General features: G+C 48.0%; 1 protein-coding gene and 1 non-coding gene across 9 annotated transcripts; both read left to right on the forward strand.

The window, feature by feature from the left end:
- The first annotated feature begins 567 nt into the window (after positions 1 to 567).
- On the forward strand, positions 568 to 23,613 carry CHD4 (chromodomain helicase DNA binding protein 4). Of its 8 annotated transcripts, none has more exons than XM_086759836.1 (40): positions 568 to 671; positions 1,712 to 1,876; positions 3,929 to 4,056; positions 4,254 to 4,445; positions 4,837 to 4,955; positions 5,390 to 5,631; positions 5,718 to 5,845; positions 5,978 to 6,113; positions 6,552 to 6,733; positions 6,867 to 7,106; positions 8,057 to 8,260; positions 8,364 to 8,569; positions 8,808 to 8,939; positions 10,259 to 10,355; positions 10,739 to 10,930; positions 11,018 to 11,218; positions 12,206 to 12,343; positions 14,286 to 14,407; positions 14,519 to 14,692; positions 15,018 to 15,159; positions 15,639 to 15,770; positions 15,883 to 16,000; positions 16,215 to 16,339; positions 16,629 to 16,866; positions 17,026 to 17,198; positions 17,361 to 17,541; positions 17,618 to 17,728; positions 17,916 to 18,004; positions 18,090 to 18,223; positions 18,718 to 18,862; positions 19,043 to 19,208; positions 19,593 to 19,702; positions 19,942 to 20,077; positions 20,331 to 20,408; positions 20,522 to 20,659; positions 20,756 to 20,864; positions 21,165 to 21,297; positions 22,249 to 22,444; positions 22,758 to 22,949; positions 23,030 to 23,613. In XM_086759836.1, exons 2-40 carry the CDS (start codon positions 1,777 to 1,779, stop codon positions 23,089 to 23,091), a joined length of 5,841 nt encoding a protein of 1,946 aa, XP_086615962.1. In that variant the 5' UTR covers positions 568 to 671; positions 1,712 to 1,776; the 3' UTR covers positions 23,092 to 23,613. The 8 variants fall into 8 exon arrangements, with proteins under 8 accessions (XP_086615962.1, XP_086616014.1, XP_086615979.1 ...); XM_086759888.1 differs by having other exon boundaries at positions 22,758 to 22,933; positions 23,052 to 23,613; XM_086759853.1 differs by having other exon boundaries at positions 19,945 to 20,077.
- LOC147602193 (small Cajal body-specific RNA 11) lies at positions 19,234 to 19,373 on the forward strand. The gene has a single exon (XR_015257607.1).
- Positions 23,614 to 23,642: the final 29 nt, after the last annotated feature.

Here is a 23,642-nt window from a genome sequence, read left to right on the forward strand (position 1 = left end):
GGATGCCTGGCTGGACGGTGGCTCCCGGCGACTATTATGGGATGCCTGCCTGGGCGGGGGGGAGGGGAGAGGGGTGACTATTATGGGATGTGCGCCCGGGGTGTGACTATTATGGGATGGGGGGGGGTGTACTACGGTGCGCCCCCCCCCCGCTCCCCGCAGGAGGGTCGTGCCTATTATGGGATGGCAGGCTGGGCGGCGCGCGTGCGGGCGAGGGGCCGCGCCGCGGGGGGCGCCCTGGTCCCGGCGCGGGGTCCCGGGCGGGGGGAGGACGGGGGGGAAGGGGGTGAGTATTATGGGATGCCAGAGCGAAGGGGTGCGAGTGTGGGCAGTATTATGGGATGTTCCTCGGGGGAGGGGGGCATATTATGGGATGTTCCCGGCAGGAGGGGTTATTATTATGGGATGCCGAGCCGGGCAGTGAGTGGGAAGTTCTGAGGGGAGGGCGAGTATTATGGGATGTCTCGGGTGGGGGGGTAAGTTGCCGGGGAGACGGAGGCGGGGCCTGTTGCCGGGGTCCGGGCTATATTATGGGATGGAGGCGGGAGTGGGGCGGGGCCTGGCCGGGTTTTTTCCCCTTTAAGAGGCGGTGCCGGGGCCGGAGCCATTTTCCCTTCAGCAGCAGCGGCAGTGGCGGCGGTGGCGAGAGAGGAGCTGGGGTCTGGAGCCGGGTGAGGAGCCGGGAGGGGACGAGGGCGCGTAGGGCCTTCCACTGCCTTTTAGGGCGTTCATGCTGGCGAGCACCTCTCTCCGCCGGACGCCCCATCATCCCCCGACTGCAGCTTCCCCTCGCAGGGGTCGCGCCGTCCCCCTGCCCGGGCGGTTGCCCGTCGGTGTCTCCTCGACACCGCGCCGGGAGGCGGCCGCCCGTCGGTCCCCGCAGCCTCGGCCAGCGGCTGCCGCTTGGCCCCCGCCCGGGCGCCCGTCCCTGGGGAGAGGCGGCCCCTCGCCGCATGCGAGCCGGACTTCCCCGGCCCCGCCCCGCGCCCCCGCCCGGGAGACTGTGCCCCGCCGAGGCGCTGCCCCCCCCCCCCCCCCACTCCCGCCCCCTCCCGCCGCCCCCGCCCTGCGCCGCGCAGCCCCGCTCCGGGCGGGGGCGCGGGTGCGGCGGGCAGCGGAGCGGGGCTGCCGGCGCCGCCGAGCCTGCCCTGTCTTTTGTGTGGGGCTGGCGGCGGAGGAGGGCGACAGTGGCCTGGCTCTGCAGCCGCCGCTGTGTCAGCCCGGGGCCGGCGCGCCAAGTTTGGGCGGGCGAGCTGGGGGCTGCCGGCAGCGCCATCTCCGCCGCTGTCCGCCGTACCCGGCCCTGCGCGGACCGCCCGCTCCCTGCCTCGGCTCGCTGGCAGCGTCTCGGCTGGCCCGAGGTCTCCTTTGGAAGCCCAGCTGCCTGCCCTGCCTCGCTGCCTTGTCCCGGCCCTGGGTAGAAATAGCCAAAGCAGCCGGCTGCAGAGGACGGAAGAATTTTCCTACAGGACAGCTGTTTTGGGCTTCCTCGCCAGGGACGAGTTGCTGACTCAGTTTAATATCTAGTGTCTTCAAAGCCTGCTTCATCACAACTCTAAGCTGATACTTGCTGCCAGTATTTTTGTTATCCGTAGGCTCCGAATTCAGTAAAGTTGCTGTGTAAGCTTTCTCACAGATCCTCTTGGTAGCACTATTGCTTGGGAAAATGGAGTTCAAGTCTGCTATAACTTTCTTTTTCTTTTCACTGAAGTACTGACTTGACTGGCAAGAAGACGACACCCTGTATAGGCCCAGGCCTCCCCCAGTTTGGAGGACATGGCATCAGGCATTGGATCTCCATCACCGTGCTCAGGGGGCAGCGATGATGATGAAATGGAGATCCTGTTGAACAACACTATCCCCCAGCATCATCCAGGTATGGGGAGCCTGCAGGGCATGCATGTGAAATAGGAGTAATGCTGGTTTCAAGCTGGATGTGTGATATACGTCGTGTGCTGTGAAATGTCGGGTCGTTTTTGGTTTTTTGTTTATTTGTTTTTTGTTTTTTTTTACTACGAGTCATGCATATGGTTTTGATTTTGATGTTCGAGTCCTAGGGTTACTTCAAAGTGTGAGGCTTGCCGCTTTGTGTCAGGTGGAGCTGACTTTGTTCCAAGTCATCGCAGGTTGTTGGGGCTTGTGGTTTTAAGGAGGTGTGAGGGATGGAGGCAGTGTGTCCAGTTCTGATGGGTTACCAGAATGCCTGTGAGTTTCATATTTTGAGAATGGGGAGGAGGAAGGGGGCCAGTATGTAAAAGGGCAGAGTGCCTGGCTTTCTTTCATCTGGGGATTCAGACCGGCAGACGTCCAGAGCAAACTGCCCTGGGCTGTTGCGTGACCCACTTTCCTTCATCACCACACCCAATTATTGAGGTTTCTTGTGGTTCGTGCTCTGTGCTGCTTGCTCACCTTTGCTTTTCTTGTAGTCTTTGTACCTTGCCTTTTCCCTCATGTTTGCATCCTCATCATCAACATGAGACTTGACTTAGAGCCGTCGGTGCCCTTCTGTTTGGGTTTTTGTTGTTGCTGCTGCCATTGTTGTTGACTTGTTCTGTGTAGACCTACATCTGAATTCTCTGCTTCATTGTGAAAAGGATTAATGTATATCCTGATATGCTGGATTGCAAGAGAAGTTTGAGCTTTCCTTCTACCTCATGCTGTAGTGTTGTAGTGTCATATAAGAGCAATGTTGCAACTGGAAAGGAAAGGTGGTGGCCTGGGCTTTCTTTTTTGTTTGGCATTTTTTTCTTAAGCTTTGACTCTAGGGCTTTCTGGCACCTCTGAGATCTTGGGCAGAAAGGGATTTTTCAGTAAACCTTGTAAGGAAAATTTTGGTGAAGAAAAACTGTTAAAATCCCTACAAACTGGAGAACTTTAGGTAACACATTGGAAAGAATGGGATGCTACAGGCTCTAAATCGGGGATCCCACCTCTTCCTCTCCCAGAAGTTCTGAAGGACCTGGTGTTGCATGACTGTGGGAGCCAAGAGACTTCCATCAGCTGGGAATATGGCAGGGGCATGGGACTCCAGGTTTCGAGAGCTATACATCTACCGTTTCACCCCTGGCTGCGGTAGTGCCTCTGACCTGTGGCTTCCTCTATCCTGCCCAGCTCCTGTGGTCAGGAGGCCATTTTCCCTTGGAGGGAGAAGGAGTGACTCTGGCAGTGGGCGGGGCGGCGGGGGAGGGCGGGTGGCCTGGCTGCTCCTGCAGCCTGCCACAAAGGGAAGGGTTGTCTGGCTGCCCCTGCCCCTTCGGTGGGGGGCAGGCAGGGAAGGGGGGCACACAGATGGGAGTGTGTGGTGGTGGGGAGTTGGCATGCGTTCCTCTAGCCAGGCAGTGAGCTTGCTAGCTGTTGGCACAGAGGGAAGGGGTTGGGGGAAGGTTGCGTCAAATCTGGATCAGAATAGAGTTGCTGAGTAACAACTTTCCTATGGAGGAGGACCGTGAGTAGTGACTTACTGGTCTGTATTTTGCATGCGACTGCAGGATACTCTGTACTACTAAAGAGGCTAGGTACCTATGGGTTTCTTTCCTGGAAACCTACAGACTGAAACAGTGTACTAGTCAAGTTCTCAACCATATTCACCATGTTGTCTCCTTTAGATGTGGCTATCTATTCTATGCTCTTTCCTCTTCTGGTTGGGTTATGGTAAACTTCTGGTCCCCAAGATCTGAGTGCACCTCTGCTCTGAGAAGGAATATTGTGGAAATAGCTGGTGTTGGGAGGATTGGGGGGAGGGGGAACTGTATGTGGTGGTAACTTGTGATTATGTAGTATCTGTTGCAAACAGTAACAGTTGTAAACACTTCTATGTTTGTAAGTATGTAGCAAGAAGTAGACAAGCTGAGTGATCTCTGTGAGAAGTGGGCTATGCTGTAGTGCATAGATCAGGTTTGAATGAGACATGTCGCCTCCTCCCTTCTAGAGCCTGAAGAAGAGCCAGAAGAAGAGCTTCTGTCAGAGGCTGAGACACCCAAAATCAAGAAGAAGAAGAAGCCTAAGAAACTAAAGGAACCCAAAGTGCCCAAGCTCAGCAAGCGTCAGAAGAAGGAGGTAGGGAAAAGGATGCCTAAGGTCACACTCTAAAATACGGATAATATGGGGTGAGGGTGCTTGTTGTTGTTGTTGGCCTATGGCAGCAATCCTTTGTATGAACCCTCTAGAACTTGGGGAGAGCGTGGTGTTTAGTGCTTATCCAGGGTATTTTCTCACAGCTGTCTGATCTTCTCTCTCTCTCCCTCCTTCCCCAGCTGGGGGACAGCTCTGGTGAGGGGAATGAGTTTGTGGAGGAAGAAGAGGAGGTCCTGCGCTCTGACAGTGAGGGCAGTGACTACACTCCTGGGAAGAAGAAAAAGAAGAAATTGGGGCCCAAGAAGGAAAAGAAAAACAAAGCCAAGCGCAAGGAGGAGGAGGAAGAAGAGGAAGAAGATGATGACTCAAAGGTGAGAAGTTACCCTGCTGACTACTTGCTCCTCATTCCTGTGTATCTGATTTTGGGGATCATTACATTCTCCATTTGTGATGGCGTATGGAGTTGGGGCTGTTAAGTTTCCTCTTTCTCCACTGGACCTACTTGACTTGACCACTTTGCCACCTTGCATTCCTTTCACTCTTCTGCCTTAAACCCACCTAGAATGTATATTCAATCCAAAGACTTTTCCCATCTTCACTGATATTCTATTGAGGCTGTGTCCTATGGCAGTGATAAGTGGATGGGGTGGGAAAAACCTGATCCTGACCAATTGGGTCATCTGTAGATGTGTGGAAGTTCAGCTCTTCCCTACAGCAGAACTAGAGATTTTTCTCAGAGTTGCTGCGATTCTCTTTGCACAGGAGCCGAAGTCATCTGCTCAGCTCCTGGAAGACTGGGGCATGGAGGATATCGATCATATTTTCACAGAGGAGGATTACCGCACTCTCACCAACTACAAAGCTTTCAGCCAGTTTGTCAGGTGAACTGCAAGCCTTGCACTTAGAAGGACTCTAGAGTGAAAAAAGAGATGGGACAAGGACTAGGTTCTGTGGTTTTGGAACCTTAAGGCACATTAGAGACTAGCATCCTACCTAGAGCAAAAACTGAAGCAACAGTGAAATAATTGATCCAGATTTTTTTGTTTTCAGTGATTGAGATGATGCCAGTCCTCACTCCCCGTCCCTTTTCTTCCCTACTGTGCTGAATCCTGTTTCACTTCCCAAGCCCCTGAACTTTTGCATCCTCTGCATGGTGTGAAGGATGGGAGTGGAGAGATTCATTGGCTATTGAGACCAGAAATTAGAAAGTAATGTAGTTTGAGACAGAGGGTGCTGATGGGGGTGGTGCCGGAGAGGAATAATGATTTAGATTTCAGGATGGTTCAGTAACTCTTCCTTCCTTCACTGTACGCAGGCCACTTATTGCAGCCAAGAACCCTAAAATAGCAGTGTCGAAGATGATGATGGTACTGGGAGCCAAATGGAGGGAGTTTAGCACAAACAACCCCTTCAAGGGAAGTTCAGGTGCATCTGTGGCAGCTGCTGCAGCTGCAGCTGTTGCAGTAGTGGAGAGCATGGTGACAAATGTGGATGCTGTCCTGCCACAGCCCCCTGTAGATGTGCCACTCAGGAAAGCCAAGACAAAGGAGGGCAAAGGTGAGATGAAGAATCTGGTAGGATGGTGGAGGGTGACTAGTCTCAAGGCAGTAGTCCTTCTGACTCACAGGCTCCTATGTTCCCAGGACCCAATGCCCGGCGGAAGCCAAAGACCGGTCCTCGTATTCCTGATATCAAGAAACCTAAAACAAAGAAGGTGGCACCTTTGAAAATCAAATTGGGAGGATTTGGTTCCAAGCGTAAAAGATCATCGGTAAGTGACACTCCTTCCTTGACCTTCTGACAAGGAGGTGATGACGTGCTAGAATTGCTGGGATGTATGTCTGATTGCTGCCCCCAGCATGCGTGCCTGAGTAGCATAGCTTTTTTTTCCTATCTACCTCAGAGTGAAGATGATGATCTGGATGTGGAGTCAGACTTTGATGATGCTAGCATCAACAGCTACTCTGTTTCAGATGGATCTACAAGCCGTAGTAGCCGCAGTCGCAAAAAACTCAAAGCTGGGAAAAAGAAAAAGAAAGGTATTGATGCTTGCTGTCAGCTGGAGACAGAAACACAGCTAAGTGTAGAGAGGTTATGGGAATGTCTGTGCAGAATGTGGATATTTAAAAGCATACTTGAGGGAGGGCAACTGTTCGTGAAGGAAGAACCTGATACTGTTTTTAATAAGGAAAAGGTTTTCACCAGTTTTCTCACCTTGGTAGGGGAACAGACACAGTACTGAGTTTTCCTGGCCTCAACTACTTCTAATTTTGTGGGTGGAAGGTGGCACAAAGGGGCTTGTTCTACTCCTGTTCCAGCTCTTACTTCCTGCCCTGTTCAGTTACAGAAACAGAGCAAGAGTTAGAGGTTCTGGATCTCCATATTACTACATAGGTTGTTGGGAGAGTATGTTCCCTTGCTGTAGGAAGCCTGTACCTGTGGCCTGTACTGCTGTAACTCCTCACCACCCACTGCAGGTGAGGAGGACTCCACAGTGGCTGTGGATGGCTATGAGACTGATCACCAGGACTACTGTGAGGTGTGTCAGCAGGGAGGAGAAATTATACTATGTGATACCTGCCCTCGTGCCTACCACATGGTTTGCCTGGACCCAGACATGGAGAAAGCTCCAGAGGGCAAATGGAGCTGCCCACACTGTGTGAGTACTGGATTCCCCTAAACTGTGCAAGTCCTCATGGAGAGGGACATCAGGTGACTTGGGGCTGCCCTTCTGCAGTAAGAAGATAATGACAAATGTGTGACTTTGGTTTTCTGATTTCCATTTCCTATAGGAAAAAGAGGGCATTCAGTGGGAAGCAAAGGAGGATAACTCTGAAGGTGAGGAAATCCTGGAGGATGTTGTGGGGGATGCTGAGGAAGAGGATGACCACCATATGGAGTTCTGTAGAGTCTGCAAGGATGGAGGAGAGCTGCTATGCTGTGATGCCTGTCCTTCATCCTATCACATCCACTGTCTGAATCCTCCATTGCCAGAGATTCCCAATGGAGAGTGGCTGTGTCCTCGCTGCACTGTGAGTTTCTGCTAGTGCCATTCTATTGCTACAAGAGATGATCGATCTTATCCCTTTGGATCATCACATTTTCTCAGAAATGCTTAGTCCTCTGAGGATTCTATCTCCTCTCACACTTATGTCATAGAACATTGAGGCCTGGCTTTTTGTGGCTGGATTGCGCCTTGTTAATCGGCTGCTTTCTCCAGATAGCGTGAAGGACAAGGTTACAGCAATTGAGTCTTGTGAGGTTGGCCCATGTGCAGAGTAGTTGGCAGTTTTGGGTCCAGGATGCCAAGGCTCAGTTTTCCTGGATCCTTTATGTATGCAGAAGCAGGAGAATGAGTGTAAGCAAATTCAGTGCTTAAAAAAAAAACAACCTTAAACTTATGCTGAGCCAAACAGGTTTTTTTCTTGCACTGCAAGCTCTGTAATGCTAAACCCTTTCTTAGTAGATGGCTGGGAGAAATGTCACGCATTTCCAGGAAGTTCTTGAAATCAAGCATTATAAATGGTGTTAGGTGCTTTCATTAGGTGATAAGAACTTTTTGAGACTATGAACAGAAAATCTGCTTCAGAGCATATCCCTATGCTGGGTTGATAGTTCTACAGCAAAATAGCTTCTCTACATTTCATTGTAGTTCTGGCTGGATAGACTACTGGGCTGGTCAAGCCTAGCAATTTCTGTATTTCATGTAGAATTTCTGAATTGGCGTGGCCTGGGGGAGATAACCAGATTGTGATACTGAATTCAGTTTGGGGTTTGTCAGTCCTAGAAAGAATTACAAACTGGAGAGGGTTCTGAGAAATGCTGGAGATAAGAGAATGAAAGCTTCCAAGCCCAAAAAGTAAATTCTGTCTGCATAGTCAAGCTGTAACTAAGAACTCTGACTCTGCATGTTTGTACTCCTCACCACTTTTGTGTTAGAGTATGTACACTCTGATGTAACAAGCTCTGTTTAACTCTTCAGTGCCCAGCTTTGAAAGGAAAAGTGCAGAAGATCTTGATCTGGAAATGGGGTCAGCCCCCAGTTGGGCCCCCCCCACCACGTCCACCTGATGCAGACCCTAATGCTCCTCCCCCTAAGCCTCTGGAGGGTCGGCCTGAAAGGCAGTTCTTTGTCAAATGGCAGGGCATGTCCTACTGGCACTGCTCTTGGGTGTCGGAGTTGCAGGTGAGTGAAAGACTAACTGTGTCATAAGGGTGGATAGTCGGGAGTAGATATTTTGGTTAGTTGGAAGGAAGCACTTACTAACTTGTTCCTGTCCTGACTCCAGCTGGAGCTGCACTGCCAGGTCATGTTTCGAAACTACCAACGCAAAAATGATATGGATGAGCCCCCCTCAGGGGACTTCGGAGGGGAAGAGGAGAAAAGCCGAAAGAGAAAGAACAAGGACCCCAAATATGCTGAGATGGAAGAGCGCTTCTATCGATACGGGATCAAGCCTGAGTGGATGATGATCCACAGGATCCTTAATCATAGGTAAGGGAGGCAGTAAAGAGGATTTTCAGCAAAGACCTTAAGGAGGGCTAAGGGAGAGTGGATGGGCTAAACTGCAATATGACCAGGGGAAACAGTGGGAGTTCTTTTGTTGGTATGACAAACTTTGTTCTTCTGTTTCTATTGCTTCACTAAGGGATCCTTTCCTTCTCTCAATTTGAGTGGATTGGGTGAATACGGTCACTTCACTGTGCTTAAGACTTACTGGTTTCTTCTGCAGTGTGGATAAGAAGGGGAATGTCCACTATTTGATTAAATGGAGAGACCTACCCTATGACCAGGCATCGTGGGAAAGCGAAGATGTGGATATCCAAGATTATGATCTCTACAAGCAAGCCTACTGGAATCACAGGTAAGAGAACTATCTGAGGGTTTTGTTCCTTTCCCTTGTCTCATGACACCATACTCAAGAATGTCAGCTGCCAGCACTGGCTGGATTAATATATGGAGATAGCCAAGAAGCATCATCTTCTTATAGAGTCATAGAATAGTTTGGGTTGGAAGGGACCTTTTAAAGGTTATATAGTCCAACTCCCCTGCAAGATCAGGTTGCTCAGAGCCCCATCCAACCTGGCCTTGAATGTTTCCAGGGATGGGGCATCTACCACTTCTCTGGGCAACCTTGTTCTAGTGTTCCACCAGCCTCATTGCAAAAAATTTCTTCCTTATGCTCAGTCTGAATCTACCCTCTTTTTGTTTAAAACCATTACCCCTTGTCCTGTCGCAGCAGGCCCTGCTAAAAAGTTTGTACCCGTTTTTCTTATCGGCCCCTCTTTAAGTATTGAAGGCCACAGTAAGGTCTCCATGAAGCCTCCTCTTCTCCAGACTGAGCAACCCAAACTCTCTCAGCCTGTTCTCGTAGGAGAGGTGCTCCAGCCCTCTGATCATTTTTGTGGCCCTCCTCTGGACTTGCTCCAACAGGTCCATATCTTTCCTGTGCTGAGGGCTCCAGACCTGGATGCAGTACTGCAGGTGGGGTCTCACCAGAGTGGAACAGAGGGGCAGAATCACCTCCCTTGACCAGCTGGTCACGCTGCTTTTGATACAGCCCAGGATACAGTTGGACTTCTGGGCTGTGAGTGCACATTGATGGCTAATGTCCAGTTTTTCATGCATCAGTACGCCCAAGTCCTTCTCGGCAGGGCTGCTCTCAATCCCTTCATCCCCCAGGTGGTATTGATACCGGGGGTTGCCCAAACCCACGTGCAGGACCTTGCATGTGGCCTTGTTGAACTTCAGGAGGTTTGTGCAGGCCTACCTCTCAAGCATGTCAAAGTTCCTCTGGATGGCATCTGTTCCCTTCAGCGTGTCTACTGTACTATACAGCTTGGTATGGTTGGCAAACTTGATGAGAGCATGCTTGATCCTACTGTTCATGTTGCCAGCAAAGATGTTAAACAGCGCTGGTCCCAGTATTGACCCCTTAGGAATGCCACTTGGCACTGGTCTCCACTTGGACATTGAGCCATTGACTGCAACTCATTGTTGCTGACTCATTTTTTTTGGGCAGGGACCTTGGGCCTCTCCACCAGTTCATGAAGGTTCCAACCCTGTTCTCTTGAGCCTGTTTGAGTTGGGTGATCACCCTCCTATTCTTTGCAAAAGTTTTTTTCCCTTGATCTGTTACAAAAGCCATTAAACTTCCACGTTCTTGGTACTCTCTCTGCCTAGGGAGCTGATGAGAGGTGAAGAAGGCAGGCCTGGTAAGAAGTTAAAGAAAGTGAAGATGCGTAAACTGGAAAGGCCGCCTGAGACTCCCACAGTAGATGTAAGTTATTGTTTATTGCTTAGGAGCTATCTGATATAGCTGCCTAGTTGAGGGCAGGAGGCAGGTTAATAAGAAACCAAAGAGTGAAGAGCATATAGGTGAGAGTTCCTTCCTGGCCCAAAAACTGAATGGGTTATAGAGCCTTCAGACAAAGGGCCACTTTGTCCATTCAGTGAGAGACTGGCTGGCTCTTGGTGAAAGGTTTTTTATTAAAAAAAAAAAAAAAAAAAAGCTTTTTAGTGGATACCTTTTGGCCATTTGGGAATTTTTGTCTGATTGTCATCTGTGAAGTCTCGTCTGCACTAGGGAGTATATGGATGACTGGGAAAAGAGTCTTGGTAGCTAAGGTAAAGGATCTTAACTCTTCATTCTTTCCACTGTAGCCAACAGTGAAATATGACCGGCAACCAGAGTACCTCGATGTAACAGGGGGAACCTTGCATCCCTACCAACTGGAAGGACTGAACTGGCTGCGCTTCTCATGGGCTCAGGGCACAGATACAATTTTGGCTGATGAAATGGGTTTGGGAAAGACTGTGCAGACAGCTGTGTTCCTATATTCCTTATACAAAGAGGTGAGAGCTGGGAAATCACTATTCAGAGAGATTCTGCCTGTGTTAGTGGCTGTGTTCATCTGATGCTCTTACTGGCTCTGTTCACAGGGCCACTCAAAGGGTCCCTTCTTGGTGAGTGCCCCACTGTCCACAATCATCAACTGGGAACGAGAATTTGAGATGTGGGCCCCAGATATGTATGTAGTAACCTACGTTGGGGACAAAGACAGCCGGGCCATCATCCGTGAGAATGAGTTCACTTTTGAGGATAATGCCATACGTGGGGGCAAAAAAGCATCCAGGATGAAGGTACAGAAAACTGCTGTAACACAAGCCTGAACTGAATGAAAAGATGCCCTAGACTAGCTTTCAGCAGCTGAGGTTCAGACACTGTCTCTGAAACTGATTACACTTGTAGTTTCTAAGGGGGGAAAAAACTGTAATTTGACTGGTGGGTGTTTAGACTCCTGCTCTAGACTGTTCAAGCACGAGTCTGGACTAATTCAGTACTGGAAAAAGAGAGTTAACCAAGGTAATACTGACCATAGCTAGGTCCCTCTCTCTTTTCTACTTAATCTGTGAAGTTGTGCATAACTTCTGCAGATCTAAGTCAGTGTCAGAGTTGCCATTGTATGGAAAAGACACGCATACAAAAAAATATGGACTTTTAAATCTCTTGGAGAAACTGGCTGATAGTGAGGCTGTACCTAAACATCTGAGAAGTTGCATTCTATGGCCAGACTGGAAGGACAAGCCTGATCTAGGTGCCTGTTTTTTGTAGAACTTCAGTCTTCCTAGTAAAAGTAAGATGGGAGCTAAAGCTTTTCCAGTGGCAGACATAGAACTCCTTTTCTTCCCTTGAAATTGAACTGTATTAAGTACTAACAGTAATTTAAAAGTTCCATTGTAAACTACTCTTTTTTATTATTATTTTTTTTATTAAGTCTTAGCTATTTGATGAGCCACTCTTCTCCAAATCTCATTTCCCTAACATGCTTCTATCCGCTGCTTATTTATTAAACTTCTCTGTTACAATATTTGGCAACTGTCCAGAAGCAGCAGGTAGTGAGGGGTCTGAGGAGACTTACATATGTTAAGTGAGTAATGGGAGATTAAAAGGCTAGAATGTTTTGGGTAGCACTTTGAATCTTGTGACAGGAAACTGTGGGTATGAAAAGCTTTTGATGTACTGTTTGACCGGGGCTCATCAGAATAACTTGATGGAGAAACACTGCATCTGCTTTGTCCTGGGATGTTCCCATATCCCGTTACCATGTTCATCCTTTTCCTTTGCAGAAGGAGGCTGCTGTGAAGTTCCATGTGCTTCTCACCTCTTATGAACTGATCACAATTGATATGGCCATACTAGGCTCTATTGACTGGGCCTGTCTCATTGTGGATGAAGCTCACAGACTGAAGAACAATCAGTCTAAGGTACAGAGAAGCATAGGTGGTTTTTAGGCATGGCATATGTTACGGGGGGGAAGTGTGCAGAGAGTATTCAGAAGATTAGATGGCTGCTCCTAAGCCCATAACGTTGAATAGGCAATTGGTGTACATCGGAAAACAGAAAAATCTGGATGTTGTTGTTGCTCTCAAATACAAACTAGCTTCTCTGAAAACAGATCATATATTTGCACCACCTCTACTCTGGAAAGGTTTGCCATACTGAGCATAGAAGCAAGCTGTGTGAGCACAGTTATGCTGCTTCCAGAGTAGACTTGCTCTCTGCATTCATCTAGCTTTGTAGCAGAACTAATTAGATGTTACAGAATTGGAGGGGTGGGCCGAGATGTCCAAAAATGCCTGGGTAGATGCTGAAAACCAAACAGCTGCTTTTATATGAGGTTGCACCTTAACTAAGCTTGTTTTAATTCAGTAGACTTAACTGTACTTTCTTAATGCAGCCCCTCCCTAAGCACTTGTGCCTTAATTCTGGTATTGATTTGTCTGTCTTCAGCTGGGTTCTAGTGCTCACTGTGCTAAAAACAATTGTTATTGGAAATCTGGCTTTATAGATTCTTGGAGACTGTGTAAGATCGAGTTACCTCTTGATTTATGTATCTTCTTTGGTTTGGTTTGTTTTTTTTTTTTGTTTAAATGGCTTTGGCCTTTTGGATCTTGACGTGAGGCATCTTTCTGAGACAGTGCAGCTGTTCTTGCAGTCCAGTTTCCAGACTTTTTTTTTTATTGTAGGTGCTAAGACTGTATGCCATTCTATGCTTAGCATTGAAATTATTTGAAGTAGTATTGAGTGCTTACTATGAATATTCTTAATTGAAAGAGGATGTAAAGGCTGAAGGTTACACTGTGACTAATAGTAACAATTGGTTATCTACCAGGACCACTGGATCTACCTTTGTCTAGAGCAGTTTCTTGTCCCGTAAGGACAACTTCAGGTGTTTGACTGCAAGACAGGTCAGATGCTTCTTGACAGATTATGGTTAGCTGCCAAAGTTTTGCAGACATAATCATTAACTTTCATAATTTATTCCAAAATGAGAATGGTTTTTGACTGTAACTATGTAGAAGGATAAATCTCCGTGGAGGCCACTAGAAGGATCCTTCTGTTGTGATAACCAAAATATAAGTGGTGATGGGTTTCTTTTGTGTGTGTGTGTGGCGCTTTTTTTTTTGTTTGCCATCTATTACAAGCTCCTTTCATTAAGTTTGACCTTGTATCATGCTAAGGGTAAAATAAGCAAAGAAATGGTCAAGCTTATAAACAAAGGAGTGCTTTATTGTCAACATGTGCTGATGAACATGGTACACTCATGCTTTTCAGTTTGGTATTGTAGCTGCTCACTATCTGTTTGGAATTACTTCATTATTGTGAAAACCAGCACAAATTACCTTAAAGACACATTGGCAGACCCTTAGCTCTTTCTCCTTGTTCAGAGCTCTGGAACATTGCCAGGATTGATATGAATAGGAAGAGTGACTTAGCTATTTCTAGAATTCTCAAGGCAGAGTAGTTGTAAGAATGTGGAACGCTAATTTAGCAAGAAAAAGTACCTAGTATAACAGTCTGGAAGCAATTGGTTGTCTGAAAGAGCTTGTAACTTAAAAGAGCAAAGGAAACCTACCAGCACCTGATGGCTTGTAGAATTTGCTGCAGTCATGTTTTAGCTATGCAGAACAATGATCCGAATGAGATCAGTCTAGTGACCCTGACTGGAATGTGAACTACTTGGAGCTCTTGCCCAAACAGCTGATGTGATCTAAATTGAACCTTAGCCTGGTGTCAACTTTTTCTAGGAGAAATTATTTTTGTAGGCTTGTGACTTAATAAGCTTTTGACATGTTTGTGTGTTTTGGTTTTGTGGTTTGTGTTTCTCTTTTCCCCTTACTATTTTTTCCTTGCTCTACTTCCCAGTTCTTCCGTGTGCTGAATGGGTACTCCCTCCAGCACAAGCTGCTGCTTACAGGAACTCCTCTGCAGAACAATCTGGAAGAACTGTTCCACCTGCTGAACTTCCTGACGCCAGAGAGATTCCAGTATGTCTTGCAGTGCAAGTCAGCCTTGCCTGTCTTGTCACTTCTGTCCCCTTCCTCATTTTTTCCTTTTTCTTCCTTTGTGGCTTTTGCTGAGTGTCTCTTTCTCTGCAGTAACTTGGAGGGCTTCCTAGAAGAATTTGCAGATATTGCCAAGGAAGATCAGATCAAGAAGCTACATGACATGCTGGGCCCACACATGCTGAGGCGTCTCAAAGCTGATGTTTTCAAGAATATGCCGTCTAAGACTGAACTCATTGTCAGAGTGGAGTTGAGCCCCATGCAGAAGTGAGTGTGAGGATGAAGACAGCACCTGCTGTTGAACTACTGTTGCTCTGTTCTGCTCTTTCAAAGAGGATGCTGAAGCAGCCTTATTCTCGCTTATAGGGCTTTCTACACAGTGGATAGGAGGAAGATTTCCTGCTGCCACTATAGTGGAGGGAGGACTAATCCTGTACCCTGATGTAAGGGATAAAGAGATAGTGAATGCCGCTGGCAGAGCCTAGGTAGCCTGCAGCTAATGCCAGGAGCTCTGGAGAGTTTAACAAGAGAGTATGTTAGTCATTCTCATGAGGGGTGTCTGAGTTGTATTTTTCTTTTCTTTTATTTTCAGGAAATATTATAAATACATCTTGACAAGAAACTTTGAGGCACTGAATGCGCGGGGTGGTGGTAACCAAGTCTCCTTGCTCAATGTTGTTATGGATCTGAAGAAGTGCTGTAACCACCCCTACCTCTTTCCTGTGGCTGCTATGGTATGCCCAGTCACTTATTCTGTATAAGCAAATTCCCTGCTGGCTGTTATCAGGGAGCCAGTTAGCTCCCTAGTGAAGCATGGAGGACTTCCCCTTCCTCTCTTTCTGCTTCTGTATTTTTTCATCCTGTCTTCATGTAAACCCAGCATGCTGGAAGCCCTTTCCTTTTTCCAGTATCTTTCTATGACAGGTAGGAGCTGACTTTTGTGACTTGTGCAAGATGGTGAAGACAGTAAGAGTAGGGACTAAGCCAGTAAGAAAGGGTGGCATGTAGGAGTCAAATTGCAAGAGGAAAGGCACAGGGTAGTACTGATGTTTCATATAAGTAGCGCTACACATTGTTGTGCCAAGCTAAACAACCAGATGTGAGTCAGCATCTGATGAACACAGCTAGGGACTAAGACCAAGCTACATACCTTCAAGTTGTTTTCTTCCTCGACTTACCCCTTACTCACCTTCTTGTCTCTTTTTCTTCTCAGGAAGCTCCAAAAATGCCAAATGGCATGTATGATGGCAGTGCTCTTATTCGAGCCTCTGGAAAGCTGTTGCTGCTCCAGAAGATGTTAAAGAACCTTAAGGAAGGAGGTCACAGGGTGCTCATATTCTCTCAGGTATATGGGAAAAACCTTCAGGCTGGGAATTATTTTTCTGCGAAGGGAGCCTATTGATCTGATAACCCCTTGTCCCTCACTTTTTTTATGGTGGTATTTTTGTGATATACAGATGACTAAAATGTTGGACCTTCTAGAAGACTTCTTGGAACATGAAGGGTACAAATACGAGCGGATTGATGGAGGAATCACAGGGAACATGCGTCAGGAGGCTATTGATCGCTTCAATGGTATGGAGTCTCCTCCTTTCTTTGCAAAGTGAAAACTGTTGCTTTGCACGTGCTGAGCAGTCAGCATGAGATTATTGTGGCCCAAGTCTTCCATTGCTCTCCTGGAATCTTAAATTAGTAGTGATTCCCCCTCAGGTGATGTGGGTCAAATACAAATCCTTGTTTGAGTAATGGACTCTCCCTTGATTATTTTTGTTATCTCCTTTTATTTAAGCTCCTGGTGCTCAGCAGTTCTGCTTTCTGCTTTCAACTCGAGCTGGGGGTCTTGGTATTAACTTGGCCACTGCAGATACTGTGATTATCTATGATTCAGACTGGAACCCCCACAACGATATTCAGGTGAGTCTGAATGAGACCACTCACTATGGAGTAATCCTGAGGAAGAGAGGAGATGCACTCATCAGGAGGAGTGAAGAAATGTGCAACTTCCCCTGTAGACATATGCAAAATTAGAGCAGTGAGGATGGGTAGAGATGGGAAGTGAAATAGTGAAGGGTTCTTCCAGGGCCCAGCCTTCACTAATGTTAAGAGCAAACATGAAGGTGACTGGGAAACTTGTGGCAGTAGGCAGTGTATCATTCTATTTCTTGTGTAGCTCTAGACTGTTCTGAGCGCATCTCTCTTCTAGGCCTTCAGTCGTGCACACAGAATTGGACAGAACAAGAAAGTGATGATATACCGCTTTGTGACAAGGGCCTCAGTGGAAGAGCGTATCACTCAGGTGGCCAAGAAGAAAATGATGCTAACTCATCTGGTAGTGAGACCAGGGCTGGGCTCCAAGACAGGCTCCATGTCCAAACAGGAACTTGATGACATTCTCAAATTTGGCACTGAAGAGCTCTTCAAGGATGAGGCTACTGAGGGGGGTGAGTGCATGGGAGTAAGAACTGAAGGAGGTGGGGAGGTCTGGCTCCTTTACTTAGTGAGCAGCTTGTAGGCACAGTGCTGATTGTAGTCTAGGGTGGCATTCCCTTCCCTAGTCCCTTGAGATCCACACAGTAACTGTGCCTGTCCTCTTCCCTCAGGGGATAACAAAGAAGGTGAGGACAGCAGCGTCATTCACTACGATGACAAAGCAATTGAGCGTCTGTTGGATCGGAACCAGGATGAAACAGAAGACACAGAACTTCAGGGCATGAATGAGTATCTCAGCTCCTTCAAGGTGGCCCAGTATGTGGTTCGTGAAGAGGAGATGGGGGTGAGTATGAGGTGGACATCAGCTAGTATCTTCTGCTGAATGATGTAGGATCAGTTGAACAAATTGAACTCTGATACTTTTAAGGGCAAGCAGGTGCATATCTGGTCAGACGGGTTGGGATTTGGAGCTCAGGGCTCTAAACTTGTTACCTCTCTGTGGCAGGAGGAAGAGGAGGTTGAACGGGAGATCATTAAGCAGGAGGAGTCAGTGGATCCTGATTACTGGGAGAAACTGCTTCGTCACCATTATGAACAGCAACAGGAGGATCTGGCCAGGAATCTGGGCAAGGGCAAACGTATTCGCAAGCAAGTTAACTACAATGATGGCTCGCAGGAGGATAGAGGTACAAATCCACAGGAACCTGAGGGAGAAATGGGTGTAAGTATATGTTGCTGGGAAGTAACGGAGTAGCGTCTCAGGCTCACGTGCTGTTTTTCTTTCAGACTGGCAGGATGACCAGTCAGATAATCAGTCAGACTATTCGGTTGCTTCTGAAGAAGGAGATGAGGACTTTGATGAGAGATCTGAAGGTAAGTTCTGGTGAAGGTAACTCTGGTGAAGCCAGAGTTCCTGGGTCACTTTTTCTGAGTGTGGAAACAGCTGAGGCTTGATTTTTGGGTGCTTTATGCCCTTTGTGGTGCTGTTTTGCAAGGGAAATATTCACACAACAATATGTTGTGCGTTGTCTCTCTTCCTTAGCTGCATTTCTCTCTTCAGCAGCTCGTCGGCCTAGCCGCAAAGGCCTGAGAAATGATAAGGATAAGCCTCTGCCTCCCTTACTTGCCCGTGTGGGAGGGAACATTGAGGTAAGTAGCATCAGGGTAGGCATTTGCATCCTAGCTGCTTCTGTATGGCTCTTGCCATATCTGTCTCCGTTCCCTTCCGTTCTAGGTCTTAGGTTTCAATGCCCGCCAGCGGAAAGCCTTCCTCAATGCTATCATGCGCTATGGAATGCCACCTCAGGATGCCTTCACCACTCAGTGGCTTGTTCGGGACCTCCGTGGCAAGTCAGAGAAAGAGTTCAAGTGAGTCTGCATCAGGCAGGGATGGAAGTCTGGCAACATCTGGTCCCTTTGGGGAAGAATGAGAATCAGGCCTTTTCTGGCTTTTCCTTAGAGACTACATTTCCTTATTAGTTGATTCTTTGTGAAGGAATGAAGTATAAGCTGGGAGGGACTAGGGAGTTGTTCTTGGGTCTTGGACTCAACTCAGCAGTCACCAAAAGCTGGAGGAGTAATGTGGCCAGACAAGAAGGTAATTAATATTCTCCCTGAGTCCTTTTTGTGCTTATGGTTGTTTCTGGCTCAAGACTGAGTCAGCTGTGTAGAGTCCTTTATGTATGTAGTAATTCTATAAGGGAGTTCTCCCTTGAAGGAGCCTGGAATGCCAGAACTTACTTGTGTTACTATGGGTTAGGAATCTTGTGATGATTTCACTTACGTCTTGGAACGGATCTGATAATGCATGTCTTCAGCTGACCTGGTTTATAGTCTAATTGCTTGTCTCTTAACTGCTCCAGGGCCTATGTCTCACTTTTCATGCGCCATTTATGTGAACCTGGAGCTGATGGTGCAGAGACCTTTGCAGATGGGGTCCCACGGGAAGGTCTTTCTCGACAGCACGTCCTTACTCGCATTGGGGTCATGTCACTTATCCGCAAAAAGGTAGGCACCTCGTAGAGCAATGTAACATTCCCTCTCTGTACAACTTGTAGTCCCTGGAGTACTGAGCTAGTGAGTTAGCTCTCCTTTCGCACCTACTTTTGTTGTGTGCTGAGTGGTCTGTCTCCTCTGGTTTGAGGATGAGCTTTGTATGACTAATGTCTTTCTCTCCCTCTTGTTCAGGTGCAGGAATTTGAGCATGTGAATGGCCGTTGGAGTATGCCAGAACTGGCAGAGATAGAGGAGAACAAGAAACTTTCACAGCCAAGCTCACCCTCTCCCAAAACCCCAACTCCTTCGACGCCAGGGGATACGCAGCCAAACACGCCTGCCCCTGTCCCTCCACCTGGTGAGCTGCATTCTTGCACAGTGCTGTGTCCTGACCTCATACTGGCTGTTCCCCTCACCGGAGCTGTGGTGGTGGGGTCTGGGGGTGGACGCAGATCGACTTACCTCTCGTGTTAGGAGGGCTGCCAAAGGCATGTGCAAGCCCTTAAAGGCAAGAGAGGACACCAGCTTTCCTTGGCTGAGCTGACATCAGTGAGAAGAGAAGCCTTGTATTTGTAGAGGGCAGGAAAGGGCAAGTCATTTGAGTTATATTGGTCCCATCTGGATGGGCCTAATCACTGGGAGTGAAGGAGATGTGCTCTTGGTAACAGTGCAGGGAAGACCTTACTGATGGCTTCTCTCCTTCTTTTGTCTGCTGTGCTGCTCTGGGGTGGGGAATACGCAGAAGAAGGAGTGAAAGTAGAAGAAGGAGCCAGTGCTAAGGAGCAAGGAGAGTCATCTGAACCAGAGAAAGAGCTTAGTGCCTCTGCTGCTGAAACAGAGGTCCCTATGGAGGTGAGTGTTGCGTTGCTTGTTTGCCTCATGCGATTGCAAATATCTCTGCTTCTACCCCCTCTTCCGTGTCCTTCAGCTGCTGAGACAGGGCTGAGTTCTTGGAACGATATTCAAAGATAATCCTCAGGTGCTCAGAATTGGCCTGACAGTTTTGTGCATCTTTGCTTTCCAAACTCCTGTGACTGTCTTCAGTTTCCATGCACTGCTTTGCCTCACTTCTCATTGACTTCTGTCCTCAGCAGTGTGCCCAGCCTGTGGAGACACCGCCACAGGAAGCCAAATCCCCAGTGAACTCCACAGAAGCAGATGAAAAAAAAGTAGAGGAACCAGAAGTGAAGGAGAGACCAGATGAGCCAATGGAAGTAGAAAGCAAAGGTATCTCTAGGGAGACTGTTTTAATACCCTGAACAGCAATAAACCTCCCTCCCCCTCACATAATATTTTCCTAAAGCTGCATCTCTTTTGCCTTAGCACTTCACCCTAAAGAAACAGGCGTAAATGTAGACAATCAGTGGGGCTAGTCCAGGACTTTGAACAGGGAGTTGGGGAACAGTATTAGGTTTCACAGGCTGAAGAACAAAACCTTGAACTTGCCAGCTACATCTCATGTTCCCCTTCTATGCTGCAGCTGATGTGGAGAAAGTGGAAGACAGAGCACCTACTGAGAATCCTCCCGAACCTCCTATAATCACTCTGGATGAGAAAGGTGAGTCATAATTCCGTTCTTTTCCTTTAATTCCTCTCCTGCAAGGATTCCTTGTGGGTCTAACTTACTGTGGTACTTGCCATGTTCTTTCTAATTATTTCCTGTGTGTGCAGATGAGAAAAAGGAGGATGATAAAAGAGATGTGGTAATGCTGCAGAATGGAGAGATGCTGAAAGAGTCAGTAGATGAAAGGCACAAGAAGGCAGTAAAGCAACGCTTCATGTTCAACATAGCTGATGGTGGCTTCACTGGTACGAGAAATCTTTATATGCTTGAACTTGTTTGTGTGCCCCTGCTTGTGTTTGTGAAATATCTTTCAACTATTCTGGTGTCTCTTGCCTTTCCAGAGCTACACTCCCTGTGGCAGAACGAAGAGCGGGCTGCAACTGTCACAAAGAAGACCTATGAGATCTGGCATCGGCGTCATGACTACTGGCTGCTTGCTGGCATTATCAAGTATCCTTACCCTGACCGACCAGTTCTCATAAACTGTCACTGTGAAGGTGACTGTCCTGGAGAACATTGAGAGAGTGCTTTTATCTTCTTTCACAAGTGTGAAAAAGATGGTGGGAGGAGGAGTTTCCTGTTGGTGTAGTTAAAACTTAGCAGGACATAGTTCTCATTCCTTTCCCTTGGCTCCTGTTCCTCCCTTCTCTGCACTCCCTTTCCCCACCCCCTCTTGAGAGCTGTATCTGCCTGGGCTGTGTATTCCCTTGTTCTCACTGCCTTTGTTTGCCTGAGCTCATCCCATCTCAGTCATGGCTATGCCCGTTGGCAGGATATTCAGAATGATCCGCGTTACGCCATCCTCAATGAACCCTTCAAGGGTGAGATGAACAGGGGTAACTTCCTGGAAATAAAGAATAAGTTCTTGGCAAGGAGATTTAAGGTAAGGATCTCTCTTCAGTGTGATGAGTGCCTTTCAGCCAGCTGGACCTCTAAGAACAAGAGCTTGCTGCTCTGAGTTTCTGCTAAGAAACTGAAGGCTTCTGCAATGCCTTTTAGGAGAGAAAAATAAGCATTTAGGAGAGAAAAATAAGCAGTATCTCTCAGGATCGTGCAGTAGCTCCACGATAGGAGCCCTTTACTCTAGAAGTGGTATTGAGGAGCTTGCTTCAGTGCCCTTTCCCCAAATGCTTATTGAGCAACTGCTATGCAGGAGGTGTAAGGTTCAAGTGGCCATTTCCATCACGGCTTCTGCTTGGTGTGCTACAACCCACGACGCAGAACTTAGGACCACTGTAACAGCGGATTGGTGAAAAGGGTTGCCTTCAGCCTCTGCCTCAACCTGCTTGGGAGTGTCCATAACTTATTTCTGGGAGTTAAGACCAACCCAAATAAAGACCTTATAGTTCTCAGTCTTGAGGCAGAACATAAATTCAGTGTAGTCTAACTGATCAGTTCTGCACTACCAGGATTCACACTGATGTATCCAAATGTCCTTGACATGCTTAGCAGTTTTTTTTTAACTCTTCTGGAAGTAGCATGGGATACTTCTCGCTCAGGTTCCAGGAGAAAACTCTATCCCCTTTGCTCCATGCAGAAAGAGTGAAATAGCAAACAACTTGGTCTTTAAAAGGAATCTGAGGAGGATTTATGGTAGTCTTCTATTAACTAGCTGTAGCCTAATTTTCTTGTGTACCTGATGGAACCCTTAATTGTTTCGTGATGTTTAGGGTTTACTCAATATTAACAGGAGCTGGTGAAAGGAGGTTCAGGTGCAGAATCTCACCTCCTCAGATGGTGGAGAACTGGATCAGGAGAGAGACTGGGGATGCAAACAGGTGGCTTGTCAGGCAACCACTGGAAGACATTTTCTCATTACTGCCCTATCTTGCAGCTCCTGGAGCAAGCGCTGGTGATCGAGGAGCAGTTGCGGCGAGCTGCCTATCTGAACATGTCAGAAGACCCATCTCATCCATCTATGGCTCTGAACACACGGTTCGCAGAGGTGGAATGCCTGGCCGAGAGCCATCAGCACCTCTCCAAGGAGTCAATGGCCGGGAATAAACCAGCCAACGCTGTGCTGCACAAAGGTAGTGCAGTGTGTTAAAGGGCGGGATGATAGAATCATAAGAATGGTTTGGGTTGGAAGGGACCTTCAAAGGTCACCTAGTCCAACCCCCCTGCAAGGAGCAGGGACATCTCCAACCAGACCAGGTTGCTCAGAGCCCCATCCACCCTGGCCTTGAATGTTTCCAGGGATGAGGCATCCACCACCTCTCTGGGCAACCTGTCCAAGTGTTCCACCACCCTCATTGTAAAGGTGTTTAGCGTCGCTGTCCCCTCTGGTCTCTTCCCCATGGGGTGTCCCTTTCCCCTCTGAACAGATATCTCTTTCTCCACCAGTTCTGAAGCAGCTGGAGGAGCTTTTGAGTGACATGAAGGCAGATGTGACTCGTTTGCCTGCCACTATTGCCCGTATCCCACCTGTGGCTGTGCGCCTCCAGATGTCAGAGCGCAACATCCTCAGCCGGCTGGCCAACCGCAGCAGTGAGCCCCCTCCACCGCCGCCTCCCCAACAAGTACGTACCCGCTCTGGTCAGTAAGCAGAGTTACCTAGGGGGGAGTGGGGGCACTGTGGGGGAAGCCAGGGTCTGTTGACCAGCATTGAGTCTCAGATCATCTTCTGTCGCCCCACAGGTGGCCCAGCAGCAGTGAGGCCCTGGCCCAGTGCCGTTGACCTTTCGGCCAAGCTGAAGTGACCCCCACCCCCACCCCACCCCTTCACACTCTTACCCCTCTGCCTGACATTCCTGACTGGGTGCTGTTTCCCTCTATGGAAGCTGCTGCGCAGGTCTCTGGGAGGAGAGGAACCTCCTCCCCCCGCAGCCATCCCGCTGGAGCAAGGAGTGTGCTGAGGAGAGAGGGGGTGTACGACGGACTCTGTATATAGTGACTGGAGGCCGCGGTGCCATGTCTGTTACACGGGGAGCCTGGCGGCGCTGCTTGCTGCCTCCACCTGGAATTCCAGTTTTCATTTTTAACTTTATTTTGAGTTTGTTTACTGAAACGAGGGCGCAGGCAAGACCAAGCAAAAGCCAGGACAGAGACAAAGCTACCTCCATCAAGATCCTTTTTAATACAAAAACTGACCGGACTTGTCCACTAATAAGCAGCTTGAAGACAGAAACAAACAAACAAAAAATCAAAAAACAGAGCAAAATCTTGGTAAAACTGAAAAATAAAGTTTCCTTGTATTTTATTTTGTTGCCTCTAAGAGGGGTGGGGGTA

This window comes from Chlamydotis macqueenii, chromosome 1, assembly GCF_036417535.1.
Source record: "Chlamydotis macqueenii isolate bChlMac1 chromosome 1, bChlMac1.mat, whole genome shotgun sequence".
Lineage (NCBI taxonomy): Eukaryota > Metazoa > Chordata > Aves > Otidiformes > Otididae > Chlamydotis > Chlamydotis macqueenii.